This window comes from Saccopteryx leptura, chromosome 1, assembly GCF_036850995.1.
Source record: "Saccopteryx leptura isolate mSacLep1 chromosome 1, mSacLep1_pri_phased_curated, whole genome shotgun sequence".
Taxonomy (NCBI): domain Eukaryota; kingdom Metazoa; phylum Chordata; class Mammalia; order Chiroptera; family Emballonuridae; genus Saccopteryx; species Saccopteryx leptura.
The window spans coordinates 253,706,074-253,722,400 of record NC_089503.1 but is presented as its reverse complement, the minus strand read 5'-3'; the positions used below and the strand labels follow the sequence as shown (position 1 = coordinate 253,722,400).

General features: G+C 41.3%; 1 protein-coding gene across 1 annotated transcript; it reads right to left on the bottom strand.

Moving 5' to 3' along the window:
* Window positions 1-1,300: 1,300 nt before the first annotated feature.
* On the bottom strand, window positions 1,301-2,423 carry LOC136388287 (olfactory receptor 7E178-like). The gene is given in 3 exon segments (XM_066360214.1): window positions 1,301-1,833; window positions 1,836-2,189; window positions 2,192-2,423. Coding segments are annotated over 3 exon segments (1,074 nt in total). The 5' UTR covers window positions 2,379-2,423.
* Between the last annotated feature and the right edge of the window lie 13,904 nt (window positions 2,424-16,327).

Genomic DNA, 16,327 nt, shown 5'->3' with positions numbered 1-16,327 from the left:
CAAATTGTAATATAAGACATTACTTAAACAGTTATTGAAATACTAAAAGGCAAAGAACAAACCGGTAACATAGCAATTACAAGTGAAGAAAGAAGATATCACTACTTCTCAATGGATGTTAAGGGAAAGGTTGAGTTTTTAGAACATAATGACTTTGTTACCACTATTGACAGTACAATTGTCCCTCATCATATCGTGGTTCACTTTTCATTGTATCACTGCATTGTGGATTTTTAAATTATATATATCTAATTTTATGTACGTGAATCCTGCTATATTGCAGGATTTTGTGGTATATAGGTATTTTTATATATTTATTATTTTAATTTTTGTTGCAAAATAAGCATTTTGTTGCAAAATAGCCTAAAAAAATTGCAAACCATATAAAAATATTAAAACATATTAAAATAATATTAAATTAAAATAAAGCCTTAAGATAGATATAAATTATAAAACTAATATAAGGTCGCTACTTCATGCATTTTCACCTATTGCACAAGGTTCTGGAACCTAACCCCCTTGATAAGTGAAAGACCACTGTATGTAAGATGGACAAAAGATGGAAAATACAGTAGTGATTTTAAGAGTTTCATCCCAACATCAGAAAGCATAAAATTGAGTTTGGAGAAGAGAGACAATAGCTTCAACATAAACACGTATGCACAGCTATAGAGAGGATATAGAGAGGATACTTCAAGAAACATTGTCGGTAATAGCTGGGAAATAACTGGGTAATAACTGGGAAAACACACGTATGATATAGAGAGGATACTTCAAGAAACATTGTCTGTAATAACTGGGAAAACACATTGCCTATTGCTACCATCGGCTCTATCTTTTTCCACCTTTTACCTCTGATTTTCTTCATATTCTTCAGCATTTATCCATGAACAGGTGGACCCAAGACATTAGGCCATTTTTGAAGGAAAGATCTGACTTAGATCAGTAGTTCTCAAACCTGGCTGCACACTACAACTACTAGAAGGCTCTTTAAAATCCTCATGTTCAGACCATATTTCAGTCCCATGAAATCAGAATACATGGTGATGAGACCCAGTGTTAGTATTTTTAAGCTCTGCAGATGATTTTAATAAAAACCAAGGTTTAGAAACAGAAACATTTATCTTACACATACCTGCATGAACAAAGTTGATAGATGATAAATTTGTATGAAAAATTCATAGAGCTGTCAAAAGGATGTAAATTTTAGTTAAACATATAAAGTGTTATTTATCAGTCTGGGATGCTTGGGTCACCAATGTTAAACTACAGAAGTCTCCAGTGATGTTATAATATTCAATCAGGCAGTGATGATGATACACAAAGGACCCCAGGATACTCCCCAGTTTGTTACAGACATACCAAAAGAAGTGATATTCAGATGGTAAGCAGGGAGAAGAGTGAAAGTCATATGACCTACATAAATGATGTGATGAGAGAGGTGGGATTTGCGGGTCTTGATGTTTGGTTCTGTTGCATTTTTCAACTTACACCTCAAATGGATGACACGAGCACTGAGATCAGATTGTGTTTCTGAGAAGCTTCTTCCTGGCCCTTTTGATGTCCCTGTGTTCAGCATGGAGGTGACTACAGTGTACACCACCAAGGACACTGCACCCTGTCTAGGAGAGGGTGAGACAGCTGAACTGAGGTACACCCCAAGGGCTCTTCCATAAAACAAACAAACAACTGACAGGTGAGAGCCACAGGTGGACAAGGATTTATACATCCCACCTGTCAACAGGATTCTCAGAATGAAGCAAATAATTATATAGTAAGAGAAAATAATCCCTAAGAGGGGGAAACTACCAAATATGGCACCAGTAGAATAAATATGTTATTGGTGAGGACTTGAAAACAAGCAAGGTTGAGTAGCTGAGAAGGGTCACAGAAGAAATTTGGTATTTCCACATCCATGAAGCAGGTAAGTTGTGACACCGTTAAGAAGTGCAGCTGAGAGTCTAAGAGGCTGATGAAAAATGACAAAACCAACAAGCCACAGAGACGTGGCTTCATAATAACCAAGTAGTGCAGAGGGTAACAGATGGCCACAAATGGGTCATAAGCCATCATGATCAAAAGGAGATCATTAATACATCCAAAAAGCATAAAAATTGACATCTGAGTCAGGCTGACCCCATAGGAAATGACTCTATTGTGAGTCTGGATGTTCACAATAATTTTGGGGTGGTTGTAGAAATGAAACCAATGGAAGCCAAGGACATGTTGGAGAGGAAGAAGTACATAGGCATGTGCAGGTGGGAGTCTGAGCTGATGGCCAGGATGATGAGCAGATTCCCCAACATGGTGATCGGGTACATGGACAGGAAGAGCCCACTGAGCAAAGGCTGCAGTTCAAGATCATCTGAGCAACCCATGAGGAAGAACTCTGAGACACATGTTAAATTTTGTGGTTCAATGTAGCCTGGATAACTTTAGGAAAAGAAAATAAAGTTGTAAAAGAAAATAAACCCACATGTAAGTGAACACCCAGTGCCATGTTCATAGTTTGAATCCAAGCAGTTCACAAATAAAGTCTTTACACTGAGTTCATCCACCCCAGTGCCTTCAACAATATTTCTCAGTGCCTTAAGTCCTATTTTCTTAGAAGTCTTTACTCATTAGTTTACATAGTATTCACCCATTTTTATACGGACTTACATTACAGACACTTCCTTGAGGAATGTTAGAGAAATAAGGACATTTAGAAATAGCAAATCTATGAACATATCAACTGCAGCCTATTCTTTTAGATAAAGTGCTGAATAAATAATACTCTTCTTCCTCTAAGAAAAAATTATTCTTATTAAATAGCACTTATAAACAGCCCTAAATATTTAGACACAGTGTAAGAAATGCAAGCATACTGATAAGATATATTATTTCTAGAGCTATATTATTTGCTCTTTACATTAAAGTCAATGTTTATAATTACAAAGCAGCTTTTTATGAGCCAGATACTTCATGTGTTCTCATTACCATTTTGGATTTCTGACTTCCCTCCTCTAATGTAATATGTGCTCACTGAGACATATGGGTTGTCATTAAAAAGCCTTATCAAAAAAGCAGTTCAAATGCAATAGAGATGTTTACCTGAAAAAAAAATGAATAAATAAATAAATAAAAAGCCTTATCAAATATCCCTTCCAACCTTGACCTAGCAGACTTCAAATTTTGTTAAGTATGTTTTGAAAAATACAAAAAGTCTTAGATCATTATTGACCCCTACTCTTGGTATTAGTGTATCATGAAGCTATCAATCATTAAACAAGAATTAACTCTAAAAATAAAAACTTGCTTTCTATTTCTTGATAGATACATGAATTTGCCAGAAAATCCAAACTGCCCTCTTGATGTTCTGCTTATCTGTCAGACCTCACCCTTACTTAATGGACCCTCAACCCTGAGACAGGAATTTCAAGAAGATGGAAAGCTGCCCCAAGGAGGAGCATTCAGACATACCAGGACTTTTGATTCAACACCCACTTGCTTGAGACTCTCTGTACCCTATAAAATTCATCCCCCCAGCATGTACTGGTGTTCTTCTCCCCAGGAAAAGTGTCTGGCAGGGTTTCTTTTATCTTTTCAATAAAGCCTGTTACTCTGGACTTTTCGGACTCCCATGGATTTCAACATTTGGTGCTGAAACCCAGGACAGGATGATCCCTCTTTGTCATCCAAACTTACCACCAGAAAAGCAATGGGCAGCAGCAGCTCATCCCAGGCTTACTCCCTGATTCTGTTTGGACATGTAATTGTAGGTTGATTGGCCAGCAGTCTAACTCTGTCCTGAACCCCTGCTGGATCAGAAGATAAGGAGTTTCTCCCTCCCTTCCCTGGTTGGCCTCCAAATTTCTCTCTAAAAGCACCCCTTCCTGGTCGGACGGTTTTGACTTCAGACCCCATATCTACGAGTGGTGTGCCTCTACTCCTTTATGGACTTCTATAAAGGTCTAGGCACGCCTATCCAGGCCCCTCTCATACGTGCTGGGATCTCAGCCTTGGGGTGACAACCTCCTGTCTGAGACTCTTTCTATGAAGATTTTCTCATCTCGAAACTGTGACTGAAGGCGGGGACGCCCCCTTCTCTCACCAGTCTCCTCTACTATGGGCTTCTTTCCGTTTAAACCGTCCAGCCAGGCTCCCCTCAAAACATGGGCTCCTCCCAATCTCAGGCCTCAGAGACTACTCCTCTACTCATTTGGGACTACTACTTCAGGACTCCTCTACTCCTTCAAGACTCACTCTACTCACTGAGGTTCACAGTTTGGGAGTTTTCTACTCAGAGCGGCCTGCTACTATGGACTTCTTTGAAAGTCTAGGCACCTAGCCAGGTTGCTTTCTACTACTATTACAATATCCTAAAAGATCTTGACAATTTCTGCCACCGGACATGGAGGGCCTCAGAAATACCTTATGTGCAGGCTCCCTTTTACTTTCGCTCCTATCCTTAATTTCTCTGCCACCTGTTCTACATGCAGGCCATTTTTTGCCAAAGAAACCTCACCTGAAGCCTTTGCTCCTAATCTTTCCTTCTCCATGGACTCCCAACTCTGTCTCCCTCCTGCTTGGCCCCTGGGCATGCCCCTCTCTTGGGACCCCTCACTGATTCCTTTGCAAATCTCTTCCACTTGAGTCTCTTCCCTCCAGAAAGTGCCCTCCCCTCTCTTCGCTGAATTCTCTTTTTATTCACCTGCAAATACCATTCTCTCTTTCTCCTTCCCTGCTGGCCAGAAGCCCCTCCCTTCTCCACTGTGTACTTAAACTCCTCCTCCCTCCTTAGAGATGGGTGGCTCTGTCTTTTTCTTCTTCAACCCATCCTTCCCCCTACTCAGAGACTGACTGTGCCTTCACTAACCCACATTCTCTCCCCTCTCTTCAGAGATCCAAGTCTTTTTTACTCCTCTGACCACATGACGTTATCACCAGTAACTTAATCTCCTCCTCCTCCTTTTCCTCCTGTAGATTCTGACCCTTTCTTTCCATTCAGCTGTTTATGCTGTCCATTCATCTGCTTTCTCTCTTTCTCCCCTCTATGTTGGCAACTCCCTGCCATCTCAAAAAGATTAAAAAATCAGAGTTGTCTACTGAGCTGTGTGAGTGAATCATTTGTCTTGTCTCTTTGTTTGTCAGAAAATATCTCTAGTATAATTTTAATTGAAACAAGTAAAGTGTGCTTATTTAAATTTCTTAATTTATAATTTATATGTAAAATCTTTGTTTAATGTGTAACAGTGTCTGTTTCTAAGGTCTTAAACCAATAATTATCCAACTCTTAAGCCAGGCTTACAAATCCCCATGGACTCTCCCGCAATACCCCCATCCTTCCAGTTCAAAAACCTTCAGGGGATTATTGCCTTGTACAAGCCTTACACCTAATCAATGAGGCAGTAGTTCCCCTCCATCCAGTAACCCCTAATCTCTACAAGTTACTGTCACACATTCCCTCAAACACCACTCACTTCATGGTCCTAGACTTCAAGAATGCCTTCTTTACCATTCCTCTACACCCTGACTCTTACTTTCTGTTTGCCTTGACCCGGACACTAGTGCAGCCCAGCAACTTACATGGACTGTCTTACCCAGAGGTTCAGAAACAGCCCACACCTGTTTTGGCATACACTAGCTCAGGATTTACCAGCATGCAATCTCAAAACTAGTACTCTCTTACAATATGTAAATAACCTACTACTTTGCAGCTTCTCCCTGCCTGCCTCAAGGAGACACACAACCACCCTGCTTAACTTCCTCACTGTGAGAGAATATCATGTCTTCTCTACTAAGGCTCAACTTCATTCTTAGTCTGTAGTCTATCTGGGGCATTGCCTTAACCCCACCACGTGAATTCATACCGTAAATTGAACTCAGACCCTCCACAGTCTCCAATCACCTACCACCACAGATCAAATCCTTTCTTTCCTAAGTTTTATAGGCTTCTTTTAACACTATATTTCCAATTTAGCTCTCTTAGTCAAGCCCCTCAGTGAGATCTTCTGAGCATGGCTTTTAAGGTCTATAATGGCCAAAGTAGTAACAGAAAAGGCAAATAAGGCCCAAAAGAAGTCAGAAAATACCAACTTTTGGCATACGCTCTTAAAGGGTCCAGCACCGTAAAGGGCTTCATAGAATTCCATCAGGGCCCTGCTCCACAGTGGAAAAAAAGTTCATTGAACTGAAGCCTGCCAGGCTTCCCAGCCCCATCAAGGGACACATCATTGCTGTGGAAAGAAGTACATGAAAAGGGAAGCTGCCCCCTTGCTCCATGGAGGGAAGGTTCAGTCTCTTCTAGCCCTGCTCCAGCTACCTGTGATCTGACCTTGCCCAGCATGCTGGAAATTGCCACTGAAGGCAAAGGATATTGTTCACTAGCCTAAGCTATTTTTTCCAAGTAGCAGATAAGCTGATCTCATTTTTTGGAAACAAAAGAGCCATCTATTATGCCTTGCCTGAATATTTGAGTTTTATTTATCCCTCAAAGATCTCTACTGTAGGTATTGACAGTCTAATTTTATTGCTTTATTTAATGTATAGTATCTCCTTTATTCCTCTTGTCTCAATGCCCCATGCCTATTGTAGGCTGGATTCTGCTGTTAATTCCAGCTAGAAGCAGTGGACACTAGGACTTAAACTCTAACTGAAAAGTGTAAAAATGTAACCAACCTATTCCTAAGTACTTGCAGGATTTACAGGTTAGTCAGAAAACTGTTCAAAGACTGTCCAAGATGCGCTTCCAGAATTACATCACCCAAGGACTGACTTTCACGTGCACAGGTCCACACACCATGATCCTGACAACTCCCACTGCCACTAAGGGAGACTCTTTCCCCCACCCTGACCATCTGGAGCTCAGAAACAGAGAAACAAAGCCAACCCCTTGTCCGTCTATTCTTTATCTACCTCTCATCCTGTATCACCCAATCAGAGGCTTTCTACTTGTGTGGGAGCAACACCTATATATGTCTCCCTACTAATTGGACAGAAACCTGTACCCTAAACTTTCTCACCCCAAATATCAACCTAATTACATCCCATGAGCCTCTTTTAATTCCTAGAACACTACCCGTCAATCTAAGGACCAAACAAGCTGTACAGGTAATTTCTCTTCTTGTTGCTTTAAAAATTTCTATAAAAATAGGTCTAGGGGAAGGGGGACTGACCACTGCCCCATCTTATCCCCCCCCCTCTCTGAAGCCCAGCGAATTCATAAAAAACAAACTAAGTCATGAAATCAGTGGTTTCACACAAACTGGGTATCATGACTATTGCCTTTCATTAGTCCACTCACTCTCCTATTTATTTTTCTAACTTTTTGACCCTGCCTCTTAAGTTTGTTCACTAGTTTCTTACAGAACCACAGACCTTTGCCAGTTAGAAAATTGGAAAAATCTACCTAACCCTACACACCAACCCTGAAACCTGCCCTCACTAAACAGAAAAATCTGAAACCCTATATCAGCAAACCTCCTAAATCTTATCTTTCAACCCTTACAGGTCCCCTAACCCTAACACTCTCCCGTATCCCTGAAGAACTAAGAGAGTGAATAGCATTCACCTCTTTACACTTCTCAGTCTTTTTACTTTTCACAGAGTAAGGGGACAAGATCGCTGGGTCTTTTTGGCCGAAGAAGAGCCTACAAACAGACATGAAACATTTCTTTTAGCTCAAGCTAACTGCTCTCTCCAGGGCTGCCAGGAAAGAATATCTCTAACTTTACCATGGAAGAACTTTCACCCCCCATTACACAACCTTTCTTATCCCTGTATTCCTGATCCCCAAATACTTGCCCCCTTCTTTATCAAGTTTCTACAGGCCTGGATGAGAGAAATCTCTAGGATTGCCTACAATCAAATGCTCCTACACTCCTATCCAAAATACCCCACGGAGAACTTCATGAGGGAAAATTTAAATAGGTAAGGATGACAGCAGGAAGAAGCCACCCCTCAGCCCAAGAAGTTCCCCCCCTGAATGTTCTCCAAACCCCCTTCTTTTTAAACCACACATATTTAGTCCTTTTAAACACATATACCAACAGGTTCCCTGTTTCTAAAAATCTTCACATGTCCTCCCATTCGAGAGGAACCAGACCAGCATGTCTCATGAGGCTCATCCAGGAGACCATGTATTATCATGTCACTCTGTCCACTCAGCATTCGCAGCAGGCAATTCACAATTATTACCTCACAAGATTTTTTTTTTTACCTTCTCACTCAGGATTTTTAAGACATCGCCTGGTTCAGACCTCACAGCACTGATATTAACGACCTCCTTAACTGGATGAGGGACTTGGCTTGGCAAGGTTCCCTTCTTGGGTTCTCTCTAGAAGAAGCAATAATTTTTCAATTTTTTCTTCTTTTTCTCCTCGTCACTCCTCACCATATATTATAAAATTAATAACTGCCTTTCTTTTATATGTAACCACAAAGTTGAGAAATGATAAATACATGAATTTACCAGGAATTCCAAACTGCCTTCTTGATGTTTCACTTATCTGTCAGACCTCACCCTTACTTACTAGACTATCGCCCTTGAGACAGAGGAATTTCAAGAAGCTGGCAAGCTGCCACAAAGAGGAGCATTCCAGACATGCCAGGACTTTTTCTTTTTATAAATAAATTTTTATCTTAATGGGATGACATCAATAAATCAGGGTACATATATTCAAAGAAAACATTTCCAGGTTATCTTGTCATTTAGTTCTGTTGCATACCCATCGCCCAAAGAGAGATCGTCCTCCATCACCCTCTATCCACATACCAGGACTTTTGATTCAACACCCACTTGCTCAAGACTCTCCCTTTACCCTATAAAATTTGTCTCCCCAGCTTGTACTGGTGCTCTTCTCCCTGGGAGAAGTGTCCAGCAGGGTTTCTTTCAATCACGCCTGTTACTCTGGTCTTTTTGGACTCCCATGGATTCCAACATTTCTCACCTTAGAGAGTCTTACATATCAAGTCCAGAGAAACTCAAGGAAACACCTGGGGTTTGAATCTGCTTCACGATTTTTTATTTGATGACTTTATAAACTAATTATATGTATTTCTATATTTCATTATTTGTAACGCTCTTGTTCAGATTGACTCAGCATTCTTATGCCTTCTCTTTGAACCAATTCTATTTTAAATCAATTTTCCTTAAATAAGTTCTTTTTACATCAGCTACCTGAAACCAACTCTGATTTTTATTTCTCTTGAAATTATATATTGTAATTTAAATTTGGGAAAAAATACAGACGAGAGAGATATAGAGATTAATGTAACAAACACCTGGGGAGTTTCCACAACAGTAAAAAGGGTTGTTCTATACAATTAAATTGAATTAAAACTACAGTAGTAAGACCAGTGATTATTATTATGTTGATTATTATGTTTGCCTATAAATATTGTAAAATGTATGATGACCTAGCCACAGCCTACAAACAATTAAACAATAATCTCTCCATGCATGGTTTTTAGTGCTGGTAACACTGCCTTAGCATATAGCCAAACACTTAGAAAATGTTTAAATACCATTACCTATTATACTTATAATCAATATAAAAACATAAGTATAAAATAAAATTTGCCTTCAAATTTATATTTTATAGAAATTTGTAATATTAACAATAAAATCTGCATTTTTATATCCCTGCATGATCTCATTCCCCTGCACACCTGTCCCCCAAGAGCAAACATTGTTATTAAATTTGTGGATGTAGACCCTGGCTGGATGGCTCAGTGGTAGAGCGTCGGCCTGGCGTGCAGAAGTCCCAGGTTCGATTCCCAGCCAGGGCACACAGAAGAGGCACCCATCTGCTTCTCCATCCCTCCCCCTCTCCTTCCTCTCTGTCTCTTTCTTCCACTCCCGCAGTGGAGGCTCCATTGGAGCAAAAGATAGCCCAGGTGCTGGGGATGGCTCCTTGGCCTCTGCCCCAGGTGCTAAAGTGGCTCTGGTTGCGACAGAGCGACACCCTGGATGGGCAGAGCATCATCCCCTGGTGGGTGGGCCGGGTGGATCCCGGTCGGGTGCATGTGGGAGTCTGTCTGACTGCCTCCCCGTTTCCAGCTTCAGAAAAATACAAAAAACCCAAAACTTTTTGTGGGTGTATTTTCTGTCTGTATTTCCATAATGTTGGTGTTTATTTATATGTTTTTAGAGCTTTTCAAAAATTTGCATAAATAGTTCTTCACTGCACACATTGTATCTAAATGTGATTGTTTACTACAATAATCTGTTTAGATCTTCCTTTGAAGTACACACATTTTGATATAACATTGTAACTGACACATAGTATTACCTGAAATTTTTTTTTATTCATCAATTCTTTATTTGGGCAACCTATCAAAATTCTTTTGCCTCTCTTCATATCATACAAGTAAGAATTTCCATATGAGGCCCTGGCCAATTGGCTCAGTGGTAGAGTGTCGGCCTGGCATGCGGGGGACCCGGGTTCGATTCCCGGCCAGGGCACACAGGAGAGGCACCCATTTGCCTCTCCACCCCTCCCCCTCTCTTTCCTCTCTGTCTCTCTCCTCCCCTCCTGCAGCTAGGCTCCATTGGAGCAAAGATGGCCTGGGCGCTGGGGATGGCTCCTTGGCCTCTGCCCCAGGTGCTAGAGTGGCTCTAGTCACAACAGAGTGACGCCCCAGAGGGGCAGAGCATCACCCCCTGGTGGGCAGGGCTTCGCCCCTGATGGGCGTGCTGGGTGGATCCCGGTTGGGTGCATGCGGGAGTCTGTCTGACTGTCTCTCCCCATTTCCAGCTTCAGAAAAATACAAAAAAAGAAAGAATTTCCATATGATATGTCCATGGTGCTGGTGGTTTGTGTTATAAAAATCATTGTGATAGATATGAGAATTTACCAGAAATTCCAAACTGCCCTCTTGATGTTCCGCTTATCTGTCAGACCTCACCCTTACTGGACTATCACCCCTGAGACAGAGGAATTCCAAGAAGCTGGCAAGCCACCCCTAGAAGAAGCATTCTAGACATACCAGGACTTTTGATTCAACATCCACATACTCGAAATTCTTCCTTACGCTATAACGTTTATCCCCCTAGCTTGTACTGGTGCCCTTTTCCCCCAGAGAAGTGCCTGGCAGGGTTCCTTTTTTCCTTTCAATAAAGCCTGTTACTCTGGTCTTTTTGGACTCCCATGGATTCCAGCATTTGGTGCTGAAACCTGGGACAGGGTACTAACTACCTGGATGATCCCTTTTTGTCGTCCAAACGTACAACCAGGGAAGCAATGGGCAGCAGCAGCAGCTCATCCTGGGCTTATTCCCTGGTTCTGTTTGGACATGAAATTGTAACTCAATTGGTCGGCAATCTATCCTTGTCCCGAACCCCTGCTGGACCAGAAAGGTAAGGAGTTTCTCCCTTCCCTCTCCTGGTTGGCTTTAATTTGATCCATAAGTCCCTAATCCATCATCAGATGGTTTTCTCCAGTCAGCCTCACATTTTGAGGGATTTGTCATTTTTCTGTCCCAGGGATAGCACATTCTAAAAGTCTAAGCACTTAGCCAAGTCACTCCACATTCTCTTTGAGCTCCTTCTTAGGTGGTGACAACCCCTAGGTAGGATGACTCCCCATTCCCAAGAGAACTTTCTCCTTTGAGATTGTGATTGGAGGTGAGATGCCCTCTCTAGATCACTAATCTCCATACTGGGCTCTTTGGAGTCAAAGCCATCTGACCAAATCCCATTAGACTGTGTTCTACTCATTTTCTTTTGCCATACTGCCTGGCCACAATATAAACTAGACAATGACTCCCATTGGCCTGAAAATGTGACATTCAATTACAATATTCTGAGAGACCTTGACAACTTTTGCCACCAACTAGTAAAGCTTCAGAAATTCCTTACATGCAGACTTCCTTTTACTTTCACTCTTGTCCTTAATTTCTGTACTGCTTGTTCTACACACAGGCCGTTTTTGGCCGAAGAAACCTCACCTAAAACCTCCGCTCCTAATCTTTTCTTCTCTGTGAACTCCCAACTCTGTCCACCTCCTGTGTTACCCCCGGGAGCACCCCTCTTCCAGGACCCCTCTCTGGTCCCTCTGCAAATCTCTTTCACTTTAGTTATTATCCTCCAGGAAACCCCCTCCCCTCTCTTCGCTGAATCCTGTTTCTCATTCACCTGCAAATACCAGTCTCTCTTTTCCTGCCCTGCTGGCCAGGGGCCCCTCCCCTCTCCACTGTGTTCTTAAAGCATGCTCATTTAAATTCATAATTTAGATGTGAAGTCTTTGTTTAATGTGTAACTGTGTCTGTTTCTAAGGCCTTAAACCAATAGTTACCCACCTCTTAAACCAGGCATACTCATCCCCACAGAATCTCCCTGCAAGACCCCCATACTTTCTGTTCAAAAATCTTCAGGGTTTATCACCTCATACAAGGCCTTACACCTAATCAGTGAGGCAGTAATTTCCCTCCATCCAGTAGTCACTAATCTCTACAAGTTACTGTCACAAATTCCTTCAAACACCACTCACTTCACAGTCCTAGACCTCAAGAATGCCTTCTTTACCATTCCTCTACACCCAGACTCTTACTTTCTGTTTGCCTTTACCTGGACACTAATGCAGCCCATCAACTTATGTGGACTGTCTTACCCCAGGGGTTCAGAAACAGCCCACACCTGTTTTGGCAGGCACTAGTTCAGGATTTAGCAACATGCAATCTCAAAACTAGTACTCTCTTACTATATGTAAATGACCTACTCCTCTGCAGCCCCTCCCTGCCTGCCTCAAGGAGACACACCACCACTTTTCTTAACTTTCTCACTGTGAAGAAATATTTTGTCTTTTCTGCTAAGGCTCAACTTCACTTTTAGTCCATAGTCTATCTGGGCATTGCTTAAACCCCCACCACCGAAGGTCTCATCCTAAATCGAGCTCAGACTTTCCGCAGACTCCAAACGCTTACCACCGCAAATCAAATCCTTTCTTTCCTTGGTCTAATAGGTGTCTTTAAACACTGGATTCCCAATTTTGCTCTCTTAAGTCAAGACCCTCATTGAGATCTTCTGAGCATGGCTTTTAAGGTCTATAATGGCCAAGGAAGTAACAGAAAAGGCAAATAAGGCCCAAACAAGTCAGGAAATACCAGCTTTTGGCATAAGCTCTTAAAGGCTCCAGCACTCTAAAAGGTTTCATAGGATTCCATCAGGGCCCTGCTCCACAGTGGAAAAAAAGTTCATTGAACTGAAGCCTGCCAGGCTTCCCAGCCCCATCAAGAGACACATAATTGCTGTGGAAAGAGGGACACGAGAAGGTAAGCGGCCCCCTTGCTCCATGGAGGGAGGGTTCAGTCTCTTCTAGCCCTGCTCTAGCTACCTGTGACCTGACCTTGCCCAGCATGCTGGAAATTGCCAAAGGACATCATTCACAAGCCTAAGCTATTTTTTCCCAGTAGCAGATAAGCTGAATGAAATGTGTTTTCATTTCTTGAAAACACAAGAGCCATCTATTATGCCTTGCCTGAATATTTGAGTTTTATTTATCCCTCAAAAATCTCTACTGTGGGTATTGACAGTCTAATTTTATTGCTTTATTTAATGTATAGTATCTCCTTTATTCCTCTTGTCTCAATGCCCCATGCCTATTGTAGGCTGGGTCCTGCTGCTAATTCCAGCTAGAAGCAGTGGACACTAGGACTTAAACTCTAACTGAAAAGTGTAGAAATGTAACCAACCTATTCCTAAGTACTTGTAGGATTTACAGGTTAGTCAGAAAACTGTTCAAAGACTGTCCAAGATGCGCTTCCAGAATTACATCACCCAAGGACTGACTTTCACGTGGACAGGTCCACACACTGTGATCCTGACAACTCCCACTGCTACTATAGGTGACTATTTTCTCCACCCTGACCATCTGGAGCTCAGAAACAGAGAAACAAAACTGACTCCTTACCTTCTATTCTCTATTCACCTCTCAGCCGGCCTCACCCAATCAGGGCTTTCTACTTGTGTGAACCAACACCTATATGTTTCTCCCTACTAATTGGATAGAAACCTGTACTGTAATCCAGTGGTCCCCAACCTTTTTGGGGCCACAGACTGGTTTAATGTCAGAAAATATTTTTACAAACCGGCCTTTAGGGTGGAACAGATAAATGCACAAAATAAAATTATGCGACTGGCATAAAAACTGTGGTATTTTAAAATATAGTTGTTGAACTTATGAATCAAGCATCAAGAGTGAGTCTTAGATGGATATAACAGAGAGAATCTGGTCATTTTTCAAAAATAAAACATCGTTCAGACTTAAATATAAATAAAACAGAAATAATGTAAGTTATTTATTTTTTCTCTGCGGACCGGTACCAAATGGCCCATGGACCAGTACTGGTTCATGGCTCGTGGGTTAGGGACCACTGCCCTAATCTATCTCACCCCAAATATCAACCTAATCCCACCCCATAAACCTCTTCCATTTCCTAATACACTACCTGTTAATCTAAGGACCAAACGAGCTATACAGGTAATTTCTCTTCTTACTGCTTTAAAAATTTCTATAAAAATAGGCCTAGGAGCAAGAGGACTGGCCACTTTTTTGTCTTATTTCTAATCTCTCTCTCTCTCTCTTTCTCTCTAAAGCCCAGCAAATTTGTAAACATGGAATTAGTGGTTTCACACAAGATGGGTGTCTTGACTATTGCCTTTCATTAGTCCACTCACTCTCCTATTTACTTTTCTAACTTTTGGACCCTGCCTCTTAAGTTTGTTCACTAGTTTCTTACAGAACCACATGCAGACCTTCACCAATTAGAAAATTGGAAAAATCTATCTAATCCTACACACTAACCCTGAAACCTGCCCTTGTGAAACAGAAAAATCTGAAACACTATATCAGCAAACCTACTAAATTTTATATTTTAACCCATATAGGTCCCCTAATCCTAAAGCTCTCCCATATCCCTGAAGAACTAGGAGAATGAATAGCATTCACCTCTTAATGCTTCTCAGTCTTTTTACCTTTTATATAGTAAAGGGACAAGATCACTGGGTCTTCCTGCCTGAAGGAGAGCCTACAAACAAACATGAAACATTTATTTTAGCTCAAGCTAACTGCTCTCTCCAGGGCTGCCAGGAAAAAATATCTCTAACTTTACCATGAAAAAGCTTTCACCCCATTCTTATCCAAGTACTAGCCCCCTTCTTTATCAAGTTTCTACGGGCTTGGATGAGAGAAATCTCTAGAATTACCTACAATCAAATGCTCCTACACTCCTATTCCCCAATATCCCAAGGAGAACTTCACAAGGAAAATATCAAATAAGTAGGGATGACAGCAGGAAGAAGCCACCCCTCAGCTTGAGAAGTTCCCTCTTAAATGTTGTCCAAACCCCATTCCTTTTAAACCACACATATTCAGTCCTTCTAAACACTTACACCAACAGGTTCCCTGTCTCTAAAAATCTCCACATGTCTTCCCATTGGAGAGGAACCAGACCAGCACATCACATGAGGCTCATCCAGGAGACCATGTATCACCATGTCACCCTGTTCAATTGGCACTCACAGCAAGCAACTAACAATTATTACCACACAAGACTTTTTTACTTCCTCACTCAGGTTTTCAAAGACATCCTGATTTAGACCTCACAGCACAGAAATTGATGGCCTCCTTAACTGGATGGGGGACTTGGCTTTGCAAGGTTCTTTTCTTCAGTTCTCCAGAAAAAACAATAATTTTTCAATTTTTTCTTCTCTTTCTCCTCATCTCCCCTCACCGTATATTATAAAATTAATAACTGCCTTTCTTTTACATGTAACCACAGAGTTGAGAAATGATAAATACATGAATTTACCAGGAGTTCCAAAATGCCCTCTTGATGTTCTGCTTATTTGTCAGACCTCATCCTTACCGGAATATCGCCCCTGAAACAGAAAAATTTCAAGAAGTTGGCAAGCCGCCCCTAGGAGAAGCATTTCGGACATACCAGGACTTTTGATTCAACACTCACATACTCAGAATTCTTTCTTACACTATAACGTTCATCTCCCTAAGCTTGTACTTGTGTCCTTCTCCCCCAGAGAAGTGCCCATCAGGGTTCCTTTCTTCCTTTTAATAAAGCCTGTTACTCTGGTCTTTTCAGACTCCCATGGATTCCAACAATTGCAAGTTCAATTTTACCTCTTACTTACTACCTTTGCTTTTCCAATAAAAAATTATTTGCTGTCAATTATGTACTACTTTTGGAAATATTTCTGAAATATATAAGTATAGTCATTCCATGAAATTCTTATATTATATATGGGATAATATTTCTGTATCTCAGCTTTCCAAAATGGGATGTAAAGTGCATTACTATTTATGAAAAATGCTATAATCCCTATGTTAAG